The following is a 14,017-nucleotide window of genomic DNA, read 5'->3' on the forward strand; positions in this document are numbered from 1 at the left end:
TAAATCCTTGCTTTGAAAGTCCGGGTGGAATCTTTTTTCTTTACTCCTTAAGCAAAGACATTCTGAGCTGGTCTGCAGCGTGTAAGTTCCTCTATCTGAAGGTCGTGGGACGTTAACAAACGCTGCTGTAAGGTGCGCTTTCTGATCCTGCAGCGATCATTCACTGCAGAGTGAGATATTTAAGAAAGAGATGGGCTGCAGGGAGGTGCTGAAGGCTCTCACTTCAGCAATTTCAGTGGCACTGTAACCCACCAGAGTAGGGCAAGTCGGCCAGTTACGATCCTGAGAGAGCTCAAGGCACTGCCTGCACTCCAGCCTGGAGCTGAAGAAATCCCAGAGCCACAAACGCTTGAACATGCACCCGTGGCTTTGGTGTGGAAGTGGTTAAGGTGGTAACCCCCGCTGTGCACCGGGCTGGTGACCGTTGCTGTCGTGCCACCTACACCCGAACTGCTGCTGCTTGGAGACGCTCCGCGCAGCCCCGAGCAGGGCCGTGCCTGCCCTCGCTAGAGCAGGAGGAGCTCCGCAGCCTCCAGCTAAGGGCAGCCCCGGAGCTCTCCCCTTCCTTGAGGCGCGGGGGAACCCCTCCTGCCCGGCCTGGCGGCGGGGGCGGCTGAGGGGAGGTGCTGGGCAGCCCCGTCCCAAGGCCGGCCCGGTGCTGCCCTCGCCGTTGGCAGCCCAGCGGCAGCTGTGGGGGAGCGGCCGCACCAACGGTTGCCTGGGCGACTCCTGCCCGCCCAGGCTGCGCGCAGCCACCGAGCAGCCCGTGCGGAGCCGAGGAGCGACACTGGGCTCGGTACAGAGGGGATCCTGCGGGAGAAGCGAGAGTTGCCCGTGCGCGGGCGGTGCCGGGCCCCTGGGCAGGCAGGAGGCCGTTCCGCTGGCAGCAGGGCCCAGGGCAGGGCTGTGGGGCTCGGCAGGGTTTGAACATGCCTGCTCTGAGAGCGAGCCTGGGCGGGTACGAGGGGCTTTAGTGGGTTCTAAACTTGCTGTGCAACTTGCAGTGACGGTGGAGACTTGTAGCTTTAGATGTAGATCCTGGATAAATAGAGCCCGGGGGGGGGGGAGGGGGGGAAGCTGAAGCTTGGGTGTCCTTGGTGATCTTCAGCTTGGCACCTGGCCCTGATACGTCGGGCTTTCCTGAGACGTGTCGCGAATTTCAGCCCAGCCCTGGGCATGTTTCTTCATTGCTTTCCTAGGTGGTCTGGGCCGTTGGGGCCTGGCACAGCCGGGTCCTCTGCCCAGGCTCACGGCATTCATGCGCTGAACCCAAAGCGGTGCTGCCTGTGCCCTGAGCCCGGAGCGGAGGGGGAATTGCAGCCCGCCCTTCCTTTCTGGGGCGGGTAAAGGGCTGTCTGGGCCGGGGAAGATAGCGACAGGGGTGGTGGGCTGGAGGTGTGCTGTGTGCCGGTTGCTGTTGTGTCCTGCCCCTGCAGGGAGGTGTGGCTGGTTTGTTAGTGCTGCTCCTTTCCTCCTCCTGTGGCCTCTAGGGAAGTGGAGCCGTGGGGCTGTGGAAGAGCCTTACTCCAGGCTTAGAGGGGAGGGGAAGCTGCTAGACTGGGATGGGGGTGTGGAGAGTGGAAGCCTGTTGGAGCAAGAGCTGTGCACATGAGGAACAGGACTCATTTCAAGTAAAGTGAAATTACAGTTCAGACAATTGGGGCAAATAACGCAGTTACTCTCAAGACCCACTAATAAATCACTGAAATCCAGATGAATGTTGCATCAAAATGGGGCAGCAAAGTGCCATTTCCTGCCTTCTGTTCCCACCAAAAAACTTTCAAAGAGTACTAAGGGCCAGTTTGGAGATGAGTAGAGATTTGGTCGATATTTCCAGTAAATGGGGTTCCGTAACGGAAGGTGAAAAGTGGCAGCAGGCCCTGGTGTGTCTTTGTGGCTTGTGGGACTGCACTAGCAGCAAAAGGCTGTTTTGGCTCAGGGGCTGTTTGTTCTGGGGTTTTACTTCTACAATCTTAACTCCAGTACTTAAATATGGCGTAAACACGAAACAGGGTGTGGAGGCCCTATGTTCTCTGCTTATGAAGGATGCTACAGCTGGAGACACAGGTGTATCCTTGGGTCTGCCATGACTGGGATTCTGGATTGTGAAAGTCCCATTTTTACTCCTTCCAGGTGATCTCTGAGACATGGCTACTGTCAAGATGCTCCAGTCCCTGAGGTCCTCCACAAAGGCTGGTAGATTCCAGAGCAAAGTGGTAGCACCTCATAATCTGGAGCTAGTCAGAGAGGCAGAGGAGTCTGGAACTGTAAGTACAGGCTACGGGCCAGGAAGGAGCTGTGCTAAGGCTGGAAACTCCCCGTGTCCCTTGTCTCCCTGCCCCTGTTGGCTAGCAGCACCGTGAAGCTAGACGCCACCTCCCCATCTCTTTGCTGCCATGCTTGTGGTGGAGGTGGCAGTCATGGTGCAGTAGGCGATGGACTGTGTACTGTTTCAGGGAAAGTCCAGAGTCCTGCCTGGATGTGCCACTGGCGCAAAGTTCAACGAATGTACTGGGCATTGCACTGGAGTAGCTGGAACATGAGTGCGTGCTTCTGTCCATCCTCTTTGTGTGGGCAGTCATACCTTCTACCATGTAGGCATAGTTGCCAGTGCTGCTCTGGCCATAACTGCCCTCCAGGCAGCTGGGCACATGGTGGGCTGCTCAAACTCTGCCCCGAGGCTTGAGACACATGGCTGGTCCCAGATAGAACAACTGTTTTGGAACCTCTTCTATCTCCTATCCTGTGTGGAGGACAGATCCAGCCCTGCAAGCAGCAGTGGAGTCAGGGCAATTCCTCCGTCCCATCCACAAATGTCCCCCTTGCTGACTGGAGCCCACTTGACTGGCAGTGACTTCGTGCTGAGGCTCTGTCAAGGAGATGTCTCTGTATACTTCAGGGGAGAGGTCTGTGAGACCTCTCAGACAGACAACAGAGAGAAGTGCTAATTAAAAAGATCACTGCAACTTGGACCCATTCTTCTTCACCTCAGTCACAGAATCATAGAATCATTGAACGGTTTGGGTTGAAAAGGACCTTAAGATCACCTAGTTCCAACCCCCTGCCATGGGCAGGGACACCTTACACCAGACCATGTCACCTTGTCTAGCCTGGCCTTGAACACTGCCAGGGAGGGAGCAGTCCTGGCACAACACTGCTTTTCTCCTTTCCTCTGATTCACCCAGCGGTGACATCTCCATGCATGTGTTGGTTGTGAGCGTTGTGCAAGGATGGAGTTAAGGGATTTTTGGGAACTCTTCCCTACTCCTTGCAAAGGTCACTGGCTCAATCCAGCAAAACTAAAGAGGAAACAAATGCCTGAAGAGCAGAAATCCCCAAGCACGACACATCAGGTCATGAAGGAGAAGCTAATGCTACAGAGTGACTTGGTGAGAGCGTGTGTGTTCCACTCGAAATCGTTGATTTACTGATATTAAATATTTCAGGAGGTACTTTCCAGCACTGTCCTTTGGCTTTGATCACAAATTATTCATCAGTGGCACTTGAACAAGAAAAGGCTTTCGCAGCAAAGGCGTTTCTGTAGCTTTTGCTGGTGTTTTCTATTTCAGCTGACTCCCTCTGCCTTCCTGAAGGAGATGTCTCTCAGCACTGAGCAGAGGCTGGCCAGCACTTGGGAGATGAGGCGGCCCCGGATTGTCCAGCTTCGGGACACGAGTGAAACCTCCAATGGAAAGGTAGCCTTTTCCTGCCCTTTCCGTTGCTGTTTGATGTGGCATTTGAAGAGGGCACGTGCTTGTGACAGGCTTGCCCGCAGCTTACCTAAAGAGCTCAGTGAGTAGGTCCTGTTGCCATTTCAAACCGGTGGTGGTGGAGTTCCTTCTGCGGGGGGAAAGGTAAAACATTTTTGTCCAGTGAGACTGTGGGACTAGTGCAGCTGGAAGAAGGGAAAAACAGCTCAAAGTAATGCCTCTGCTCTGGAAGCATTTGCTGTTTGTGTATTCAGACATACTTCTGCAGTAGTATTAAATAAAACAGCAATAATAGAGTACACTAAAGCATCCATTCAAAGCATCCATTCAAAGTCCAGTCTTAGTCCAATTGCCCAATAATGCTGAGAAAAGAGCTGAACCTTATCAGCATCCAGCATTCACCTCATTGGTCTTTTTCCTGACTACTGTGTTACTTTCTTTTTGGTCTTACATCCTCTGGTACTGCTGTCTTCTTACTGGTTTCTAGGCTCTATATAGAAATAAAGACATTTGGGCATGTGTGGGACTTGGTCTTGCTCTCTGGGAGTAAAGATCATCCCCAGTTGTTTCCCTGTGGAGTCTCATTTAAATTCTTGGGTTTTGCTTCTTTTATGAGTGCTCGTGGCTCTTTCATTAAGTCTCTGGAGCTGAGTGACCACATTAGCAGAGGGGTCTGCTGGAGGTAAGCACTGCCTTGCATTTTGGAGAAGGAAACCTGAATAAACACTTATCAAAAGAGCTTCTTAGTTTGAGCCTGTTCAGCGTGGTCCAGAAACATTTGATCAGCTCGGAAGACGGGTGGGTGCGCTGCCATCTCCTTTATGTGAGCTGGGCACATGTACTAACCAAGAGACTGTACTTCACTGGAGATCAGTGTAGGAGTCTCATTCATTAGTGTATCTCCCAGCAGCTGAACCTCTCACTGCTGTCTTGCATCTCCAGTTCTCAGCAGTTGACCTGGACCAGAGCTTGTTTCAGCCTTTCCCATCAGAGGTGGTGTTTCAGAACTACCTTCCCTGCAAGGTCTGTGAAGTGCCACTGATTCTGAGGAACAAAGACAAGGTAAGTGCTGGGACATGGAGGTTTAACACTGTGGTGGAAGAGGAGAGCAGTGGAATTCACACACTATACAGCATAGCAAGTTATCTGCTGCAGCACAGCACATCCAGAATAAAATGTCTCACCACTTTAATTTTGCAAGATGGTGGAAATCTTCCCGTGCTTCAGATTCTCCCTCTGATTTTGACCATGGGTTGGTGGTATCTAACCCAAAGGAACTTTCTAGGCAGCATGCTTCCTGTCGATAGCCCTGGATTGATGGGAATGTTGAGGGCTGCATAGTTCTTACCTGCTCGGATGCTTTACCTTGAGTATGCACTATGTCCTGATGGCTCCTTGGTTAATCTTGGTTTCTGGCAGGGCAGTTTTCCTCTCTCAGACTGTTTAGCTGCCTCTGTGCAGCTTACTGTCCACTTTATGGTGGAATAAGTTATAATTTGTGGCATTAGCATGCCAGGAAAGGTGTTTTTGAACAGCAGTGGAAACAGAACAATTTAGTGGAAGCAGTGGGGAGGACTTCAGGTGTCACTTTAGGCTCCTGCTAAGCTTAATTCAGTTGTGCTCAGATTTTTCTAAGACAACGTGTCTCTTGGCTTTGCCTTTGGAGAATCACAGCACAGCCAGGGTAATGCGCATTTTGGGCAATCTTTGCTGTAAGTATGCATCCACTTTTCTTATTAGAATGGGCCTCAGTTTCTCTTTTTCTACTGCTCTGCTTCACTCCTTCGAAGTCTTTTGGCTTCAGCTGCTCCATTATCCATGCAAAATGTTTGTCAAGTACCAGCTAGCAGGTGAACAGTTAATTTGCTTCCCCAAGTGGAAAAGAACATCTGCATTAATATTCCTGCTATTCTCCAGTAACAAATTATATACTTGTACAGCTGCACCTTGGGATTTCTATACCCTGTAAAAGGGAGGCAATGTGTGAACTGTTGACTTTATCCAAAATTCTGAGGGGGAAAAAAAAATAAGTTCTGAAGCCAGTAAGACCTCCACCATTGGACAGCACTGGTGTAAAAGTAAGATTGACTCTAAGGAAAATTCTTGGCATATTTAAGTACACCAAGATAGAGATGATAATCCCAAAAGAGGTTATGATATTCTCCCTTTGCTGGCTTTTGGTAATGTCCTGGAGAAAAGCAACACTGTGCTCTGTCTCAAAGTTTTCTCACCAGTTTCCCAGATTCCTCTGAATCATACTGCATGATAGCCTGAAGTTGTCTGCTCCATAAAAATCCAGCTAACAGCAAAGTATATTCCAAATAGAGGCTGGCTCTCTAAGCACTCAATCCCAGAAGTGCTTCACTATATACTTGCTGCTCTTACCTGTGTGCTGTAAAATTCATTCTTGTCTTCAGGCTGCTTCTCACCACCCTCAGAGATGTTCTGGGTGGCTTTTGATGAAGATTGTTGCCACCTGTGCTCATCTCCCAAGGGGCCTGGTGGCTAAAATGCTTGTCTGCAGTGTGAAATTGGCTCCTAGAGCTCACTGCACCAGGGCATTGCTGGGAGCAAAAGGCCTCTGGAGAGCTCAAGACTGCCTTGGCTGTGGGTTATCAGGCTTGGGTGGGTGGTGCAGAATGAGCCTCCATGTTTTCCAAGCCTCGTTTGGGTTTGCTGTTTATCATAGAATCATGGAATGGTTTGGGTTGGAAGGCATCTTTAAAGGTCATCTAGTCCAGACCCCCCTGCAGTGAGCAGGGACATCTTCAACTAGAGCAGGTTGCATTATCAGTGAAGCTGCCTGTCAGTCGAACCTGTTTCAGACTGAGATGAGACTTCGTACTCAGGGGTTGATATCTGTGTGCTAGGAAGTGCCTGCTTGCTGTCTCCATTCATGTGGTATCCTAGAGGGCAGAAACTTGCAGTAGGGTGCCTGCAGGGTTGCCTGGCTGTGGGGAGGAATTCCCAGAAGTCTGGCTTTGCTACGGTGGCAGGTGCCTGGCTGCAAGCACCAGGCCATGAGAGCCTCTGGGGAGTTGAGATTGGCTTTTCATAATGAAACCACACTGTGAGTCAGTGCTGTCATGTTTCAAGGCAGAAAATGCCTTTGAAGTCCGTAATTGATAGGTACAGCCTGGGGGGTTGTCTGGCTTTCCATCATTTAGGCAAGTGGACTGCTCTCATCTTCTGCTTCAGCTTTTCCTTGTAGTGTATTGTGCTTTTCCTTTGCTTCTTTACACCCCCCTTTAAATTGTCTTAGCCATCCCCTTCTTTCTAGGTGTCTTTTTATCTTGCTGTGCTCCTCCTTTTGCTTTTCAGGTTTGCTTTTATTCCCAGTAAGGCCACAATGTCTGTGGCCTCCTTCTCTTGCTGGTCTGCCAGCATGACTAGCACAACAGCTTGACTGGCCCACTAAAACCTGGTGTGTTAGAAGTGAGTTTCTTCCTTCCTCCAGTAGAACACTATTTTGCCTTCAGATAATACATTCCCCATCTAGAGGCATGGGTGTGTACAGGCAAAAGCAAGCAGGTTCTTTGGTCTTGTTGAATATACAAGATGACTTGATTCAGGTATTTCATCTCTATGTTGCTGGTGTGTTACCTGCTTGGTGCTTCTTTCACAGCAGCGCATTGCCCTGCTGCCTCTGGCCTAGAGCTGTTAGCCCAGGCAGAAGGGGTTCAAGTCCACCCTTGTGTATTATGTGAGCTAAAAGTGTTTTGGAAAGGTGGCTAAGGAGGGATGTCACCAGGGCATGGCCAGGTCTCCTCTCCCCATGTTTCCACAAGTGGCAAAATGATAGTTTCATGTCTGTCCTGCAGGTTCCTCGGTTGGTGAAGCTTGTCTCGGAAAACTCACCTTATTTCACGTTGATCAGCCCTGACAGTGGGAGCCATAAGGTAGCACCTGGCATGTCTTCAACCTTCCGCATCCTTTTCACCCCTGAAGAGAACAAGGTGAGACTGGAGGTCCCAAGAGATGGTGTCTTCAGTGGAAGGTGAACCTGCAGGGCTGGTTTCAGAACAGGGCATCGGGTGGGGGTTTTGAGGAACCGTCCTGATTGGTGGAGTTGCACTGGATCTAGAGCTGAAACTCTTTCCTCATGATGAAGGTTATGCTCTCATAGGCTGGAGGCTCTTACATGTTTCAGAGTGTTTTTATCCTTCAGTGCTAGAATATGTAATGTAAGGTCTCTTGGCTTCAGGCACGAGTACTCTCTGTGGTAAAGTGGCCTCTCAGGGTGTTGGTTTCTCATATCTGTCCATTGCTGCATAATGGTGGGTTTGCTCTAATAATTATAGACACAGAACAAGGAACAAGCGATAGGACAAGAGGAAACGGCCTCAAGCTGCACCAGGGGAGGTTTAGGTTGGAGATTAGGAACAATTCCTTCCCCAGAGGGTGCTCAGGCATTGGAACAGGCTGCCCAGGGCAGTGGTGGACTCACCGTCCCCAGAAGTGTTCACACACTGTGTAGATGAGGCCCTTAGTGACATGGGTTACTGGTGGACTTCGCAGTCCCGGGGTAAAGGTTGGACTTGATGATCTTAAAAGTCTTTTCCAACCTGGTTGATTTTATGATTCTATCACAAGTGTGATGAAGTCTGTTTAAAACTGACCAGTTATTTGGAGGACCCAAAGTTGAGCCTGATCAGAGTGAGGACCACCACCTCTGTAAGCTGCAGTCCCTTTAATGTGTATCATGTTGGACACAGCAGTGAGACAGCAGCATGTTATCTCTAAAGCCATCATTTTTCTTGTACTTTCTGGCATTTTCTGTGGTTACAGTCCATAGTGTGCCATGAGACTTTCTCTAGGCTGCGGGCAGGCAGTCTTCAGCTAGTCACATCTTGGCATTGTGTGGTGCTGCTGGCCACTGCAGTTGGGACTGACCGGCTGTGCTTTCCCTCCATGTGTTTTCTTGAGCGTTCATGAGGGAAGATGCACATATACCAGTAGGGAAATGGCAGGGAGAGGTACTGATAAGATGTTTAGCCCTCTCTCTACTGAATGGTAGGGGTTTAATTATTATGGAAGTACTAGAGGAACAAATAGATCCAGAGAGCTTTTCTCTTTCCCATCTGGCAACCACTTCCCTGCCTAACCCTAGGCTGGAGCAAAGCTGCTGCTTTTTTATACCCTGGAGTTTCAAGCTTTGCAGCTGTTCTGTCCTGAGGATACTTATCTGCCTGCATCCAGCTGTGAGTCTAGGGGAGAGGATGTGCTGCGCACATGGCAGGGACTTTTTTCTGGGACGTTGGGACATCAGTGCTGCGGGCCTGGCAAGTCTGATTCTCTGTGATGTGAAGGGTAAATGGTGTTATCGGGAGGCTTGTTATACAAAAGGGTTTCGTACATGGCATGGAAGGGAGGAAGCATTGCACGGAAATGAGAGCAGGCAGGCCGACTCCTTCTACCAGCATCCTGCTACCTCTTTGCATGACTTTGGTGGAGAACCAACATTAGGGGATAGCTCTGCACCAGCTGATGTTTCTGCACCAAGCCAGAGGTGCAAGATTCCTTAGAGCATAATTGTTTTCTCATCTTCCATTTAGTTGAACACTTTTGTTTAGCTTAGATTTAGTTGAACACTTTGTCCTATCCTCAGACAGCATGGATAGAGAAAACTAAAGAGGAGCTGCCCTGTGGTCTCTAGTTACCCATGCTTGTACAGTGTGGGTGTTCTTGTGCCACCCTGTGTTCCTGCGTGTCCTCGCCTTATGTTACTTACATCTGAGCATGTACATAGTCCAGAACGTGAAGTGCCCAGGTAATAGATGCTTTGAATTCACATGGGCTGCCGTTAGCTTTTATTTTAGAAGGCTTAGGATGCAAAATTGAGTACAGAATTGCTAATTCAGAAAGACGTGCTGAAGACGAAATGCTGTCCTTGAAATGTGATATTCAATTCTGTAGGTAATTTGCTGTATTCCCTTCCTGGCATTTTACCTTCCAAATGCGAGAAGCAAAAGCCCTTCCGCAGTTTCCAGTGTGTATATTTTAGATGTCTAGAAGGAAAGATCCTTCTTTATTCTCTGTAAGTCTTGGATGTGACAGCATCTGTTACGGCAACGTTAAACACCAGCTGAGGGTTTAAGGTTTAGCTGTTGTGTTGAAGCAATAGCTTTCTGTCTGTGCCTCATCTGGCTGCCTTAGGTCCCTTCCAGGCTTGAAGAGGATAAGTATGGAAGCAGGAAATCCAAAGTGCAGAGGAATCTGGATCGGTTCTGATTAAGGGAGTTTGCTGCTGTGTGCAATTCCTAAATCAAATTGTCTGCTGCTACTTCAACAGTTACAAAAATATCAAATGAGTTAAAAGCACTGAGGAGAAAAGATCAGGACAGCAAGCAAGTGATAAGAAGCAGAGCTCTTATCAAGTCACTAGTAAGGGAGCTGCTGGAGGCAATGGCTCCTAGCCCTACTGCAGCAGTTTGACCACTGGTTTCACTGGGGGCAAGGTGATACTTCCAGCACAGCAATGCCACACTGTACATCTGGAGATGGATCTGCTTATCCCTACAGGAAAATGCTGTTAGTGATTTGGTTCGCCTCCTCCTGCTAAATGCCAGAATGCTGAGGGGAAAATGTCTGGCTCTTTTCTGACCAAGCCAATGACAGGGAGTAGTACAGTTGAGTTTGCTCTGGTAGGGATGTCTGTCTGCCATCTGCAGCTCCTGGTACCACCTGCCTCAGGTAGGCATGAGAACAAGGCACCAGATCTAGAGACCTTACCAGAGAGACATGATTAAGTCACATCAACCATGCAGCAGAGAGGAAGCAAACCTATTTCCTGCATCCCCTGAGGCTAAGATGAGATGTAAAGGGAAATTGAGATTAGGCTCAGGAGGAACTCTATTTAAGTCTAGGGTAGAGATGGAATAGGCTGCAGAGGGCAGGGGTGGAATTGTTAGTGTACTCCTCAAACATCTCACAAGGATAGTTTGGGTATAGAGCAGAGCCAGTTCTGGCGTGGGGAGGTGGATAAGATAGCTTTTCAAGCATGTGTGGCCCCATCCTTGTCCCTGTAATGGCATGGGAAACGGAGGGAAATATACACATACGCTATGCTCATTTGACATGAAAAACATGTTCGTGTCCAGCTTGTGAAGTATTTCACCAAAGACAAACTGTTGATCATGCATGTGGCTAAGGCCTTTTGCAAGATGGACCTGAGCATCCCCTGCCAAGCTTCAACAAGGTCACTGCATTGCTGGTATTGGAGTTAGTGCTGTGGCACAACTGAGTTCTTAGCAGTGCCTTTAATAATCTCCAGTGGTGATCAAAGCAGGCTCTGTTACTGCTTTGATCCCTTACCTGGAATTATTTTGGTAAAGAATCAGAATCAAAGTATGAGCTAATTTTGTCTGATGCTGCCAGCTTGCTGTGAAAGCAGGTGAATCAATGGGGTTGTTTCTTCTTTGCAAGTTAACAGCCCTGTCCAAGTCATGCTACTGGAATGAAAGGCTGTTAAGGCAAAAAGTACTCGTACATCCTTGAATGCTACTGTTAAAGTCACAGAAAACACCAGTTTTTCTCCTGCCATGGGTGTGGTACTAAATGCACTGTGCTAAGATTGTTTCTTTCCCTGCAGGATTATTTCCACCAGCTCATCTGCATCACAGAAAGGGAAAAGTTTATTGTGCCTATTCGAGCGATAGGTGCCCGAGCCATCCTGGACTTCCCTGACCAGGTGAACTTCTCAGAGTGTCCAGTCAAGTTCAGCACCCAGAAAACTCTGCTGGTGCGCAACATCGGTAATCGGAAGGCTTGCTACAGCGTCAGCACTCAGAGGTAAAGGAGCTCATCTTTCTTGTGCAAAACACTAGTGTGTGATAATATAGTTGGTAAACAGCAATAGAAGGGAATTGGTGCATCTGAGCTGCTGTATTGCAGCCATAGCTGGAGATGGGCAGGACACCTGGGTTTTGCTGTTGCTTATAGTGTTTTAAGCATGATGCAACCTTTGAGAAAACTCTGCAAGATGCAGTGAAGTTTTATACTGCAATGGTGTCTCCAAAGCAGCATCTTGCACAACTGATTCTGTTAGATTGAAAGAGCCAACACAGGAAGGCAACTTGATTGCTGATAGCAGACAACAGCTCTAGGAGCACAGTTTATGTAGCCCAAACACAGTGTTGAGAAATGGGCATACTATGAGCTGGTGAGAGAGACATTGAAGAATTTATTAGCAAGTGCAACCAGAGATCATAGATCAAAGCAATGGGTATTGAGGCCCTGGCAGTAACAATGTGTGGTCCAGGAACTTTGTTTTCCAGTGGGTTTGGTCTGGTCCCTGGGACCAAATATTCTTAAGTAGAATGAGCTCTTAAGTGGAGAGGAGCAGGCACTGGCTTCAAAGCTGCATTACAGCCCCAAACCAGAATGCTATTGAGGGTGCAGGCGAAAGATGCAGCAAATATCTGGTGCATGGGTTGGGAGCCTTTTCTTCTAGAGCTTTCTCTTTCCAAGATTTCCTGGAGAGGGCTAGAATATGTTAGTAGCCAGCTTGCAACCTCCTGATCATAAATAACCTTCTGAAATAGTTACATACCACTATCAGCCAAGTACACCTATTCTCTAGGAGGCCACAAGCACATGGCATTCTAGTGGTCCCCTCATCAAATGCCTGATGTGAAGTCAGTGTCAAGTTGTGCATCCAAATAGCTCTTTCCCCCCTCTGTCTTCTTCAAAACCCATTCTCTGATCGTACAGCTCGCAGTCAGACTCTGGAGCCTCACTGAAGAGAAATGGATGCAGAGTATGGGGGAGATGAGGTCATGTTATACCATGGGATCTTCTGAGGGCTGGATCTCTTCAGAGGATCCTGTATGTGCTATTTTTCTTCTACTGACTGTGGTTTGCTTGCTCCTTGCTTGCACAAGTGAGCTGAAGTGAACTAGATTGCAAAAGGAATGTAGTCCTCAAATTTCCCACGATAGTCCTGATGTTTCTCTTTGTGTTGCAGCCCTTTCTCCGTGGATCCCTCCATTGGGACTCTTGGGATTGGTGAAGTCATGCAAGTAACAGTGGAGTTTCACCCACTGAAGACTGGTGATTATTCCCGGTCCCTGATAGTTCACTATGACACAGGTAAGAGCTGGGTGCTGCATGGTGCACCCTCTCTGTGTCCTTCTAAACAGAGCCCTTCCTAAATACAATAATGTTAAACTTGTTTTGCAAGACTTTGCAAGCTACTTCTAAAACATTTTCTTTCAAAATCTCTGCATGCTTCAGTGCTTAGAAGTGAGCAGATAAGGGACAAAGGCTGAGTCTGTCCTTGTTCTCTGTGTCCTGTGTTGCTGTGTGCCAGCCCATCCCCAGGGAGACCCTGGTGTCAGGACAGTGTTCTCCACACAGCACCCCCTCTGTGACAGTCATCTACCATCATTCCCGTTGTCCCAGCCATCTTAATTCCCTCTCCAGGTGCATCTCCCCTGCCCCCTTTACCTCAAAGAAAAGTGAAGAATAGTTGGAGTTGAGGGGTTTGTTAAAGTGGATCCCCTCAGACAGGAATGAGGTTTTTGGCATCCTGTTTTGCTCAGAGTTGCTGAGTGGAGGAAGGCAGAACCGCGATTCTCCATTAGTGCGCATATGCGTGCGTGAAATCTTATTCCTAGACGGTGCTGTGTGTGAAGTGTGGCGTGGGGAACGCACATGTCTGTCAGACTCTTTCCAATGCCCACTGTCTCTTATACACCTCTATCCCATATAGTGCTTCTCTGTTGTCTTGCCACAGAGCCTTTTTCTGTTTCTGTCTACCCATCTACATCCCATGCTTCACAACATCAGGACTAAAGCAGCTGGGTCTAGAGGGCACTTGGGATTTGGCAGGAAGTGCTCACTGCCTCCAAACATAGGTATAATATTTCTACTAGGGAATCTCATTCCAGGATCAGGCCACAGAAATGCCGTCAGTGTTAAATGTCTCTTCAAGAGTAAGTGGGAAAAACTCAAGAAAAAGGTGCAACGTTAAAATATTTCTGTAGCCTTGCTTCAGCAGAGGTATCTTATGATGCTGAACACAGCATTCGCTCAGCTGTGTGAATGTATTTGGTGTGCATTTTCTCTTTCCTGAAAGAGAGGATTGTGTTGTCCCTGTTCCTGAACGCCGGTCGTGGGAAGCAGGATGGCCTAACCTAGGTGACACTCTGATGCTTTAGCCCCACAAAGAGCATTTGAGTTGTCTTGAGTTTGTAGAAGTTCTAAAAATGTTCCTGTATCTTTCAAATGCTCTTTGTAGCCTTCTGAGTTTTCACAGATTTGTTTAATACTTTTCAGTTAATGACCTATTCACAGAGAATGGTTTA

The 14,017-nt window shown here is 48.5% G+C and overlaps 1 protein-coding gene across 1 annotated transcript in view; it reads left to right on the top strand.

Annotated features, from left to right (window-relative positions):
* Window positions 1-731: 731 nt before the first annotated feature.
* LOC115604907 (hydrocephalus-inducing protein homolog) overlaps window positions 732-14,017 on the top strand; it is a 105,055-nt gene continuing 91,769 nt past the window's right edge. The window contains exons 1-7 of the mRNA XM_030478511.1: window positions 732-796; window positions 2,134-2,267; window positions 3,570-3,695; window positions 4,653-4,772; window positions 7,532-7,666; window positions 11,302-11,501; window positions 12,676-12,800. Of these exons, the coding sequence (XP_030334371.1) occupies window positions 2,148-2,267; window positions 3,570-3,695; window positions 4,653-4,772; window positions 7,532-7,666; window positions 11,302-11,501; window positions 12,676-12,800 (826 nt within the window). The 5' untranslated portion in view covers window positions 732-796; window positions 2,134-2,147. The remainder of the gene's footprint in view (window positions 797-2,133; window positions 2,268-3,569; window positions 3,696-4,652; window positions 4,773-7,531; window positions 7,667-11,301; window positions 11,502-12,675; window positions 12,801-14,017) is intronic.

This window comes from Strigops habroptila, chromosome 3 (assembly GCF_004027225.2).
Source record: "Strigops habroptila isolate Jane chromosome 3, bStrHab1.2.pri, whole genome shotgun sequence".
NCBI classification, from domain to species: domain Eukaryota; kingdom Metazoa; phylum Chordata; class Aves; order Psittaciformes; family Psittacidae; genus Strigops; species Strigops habroptila.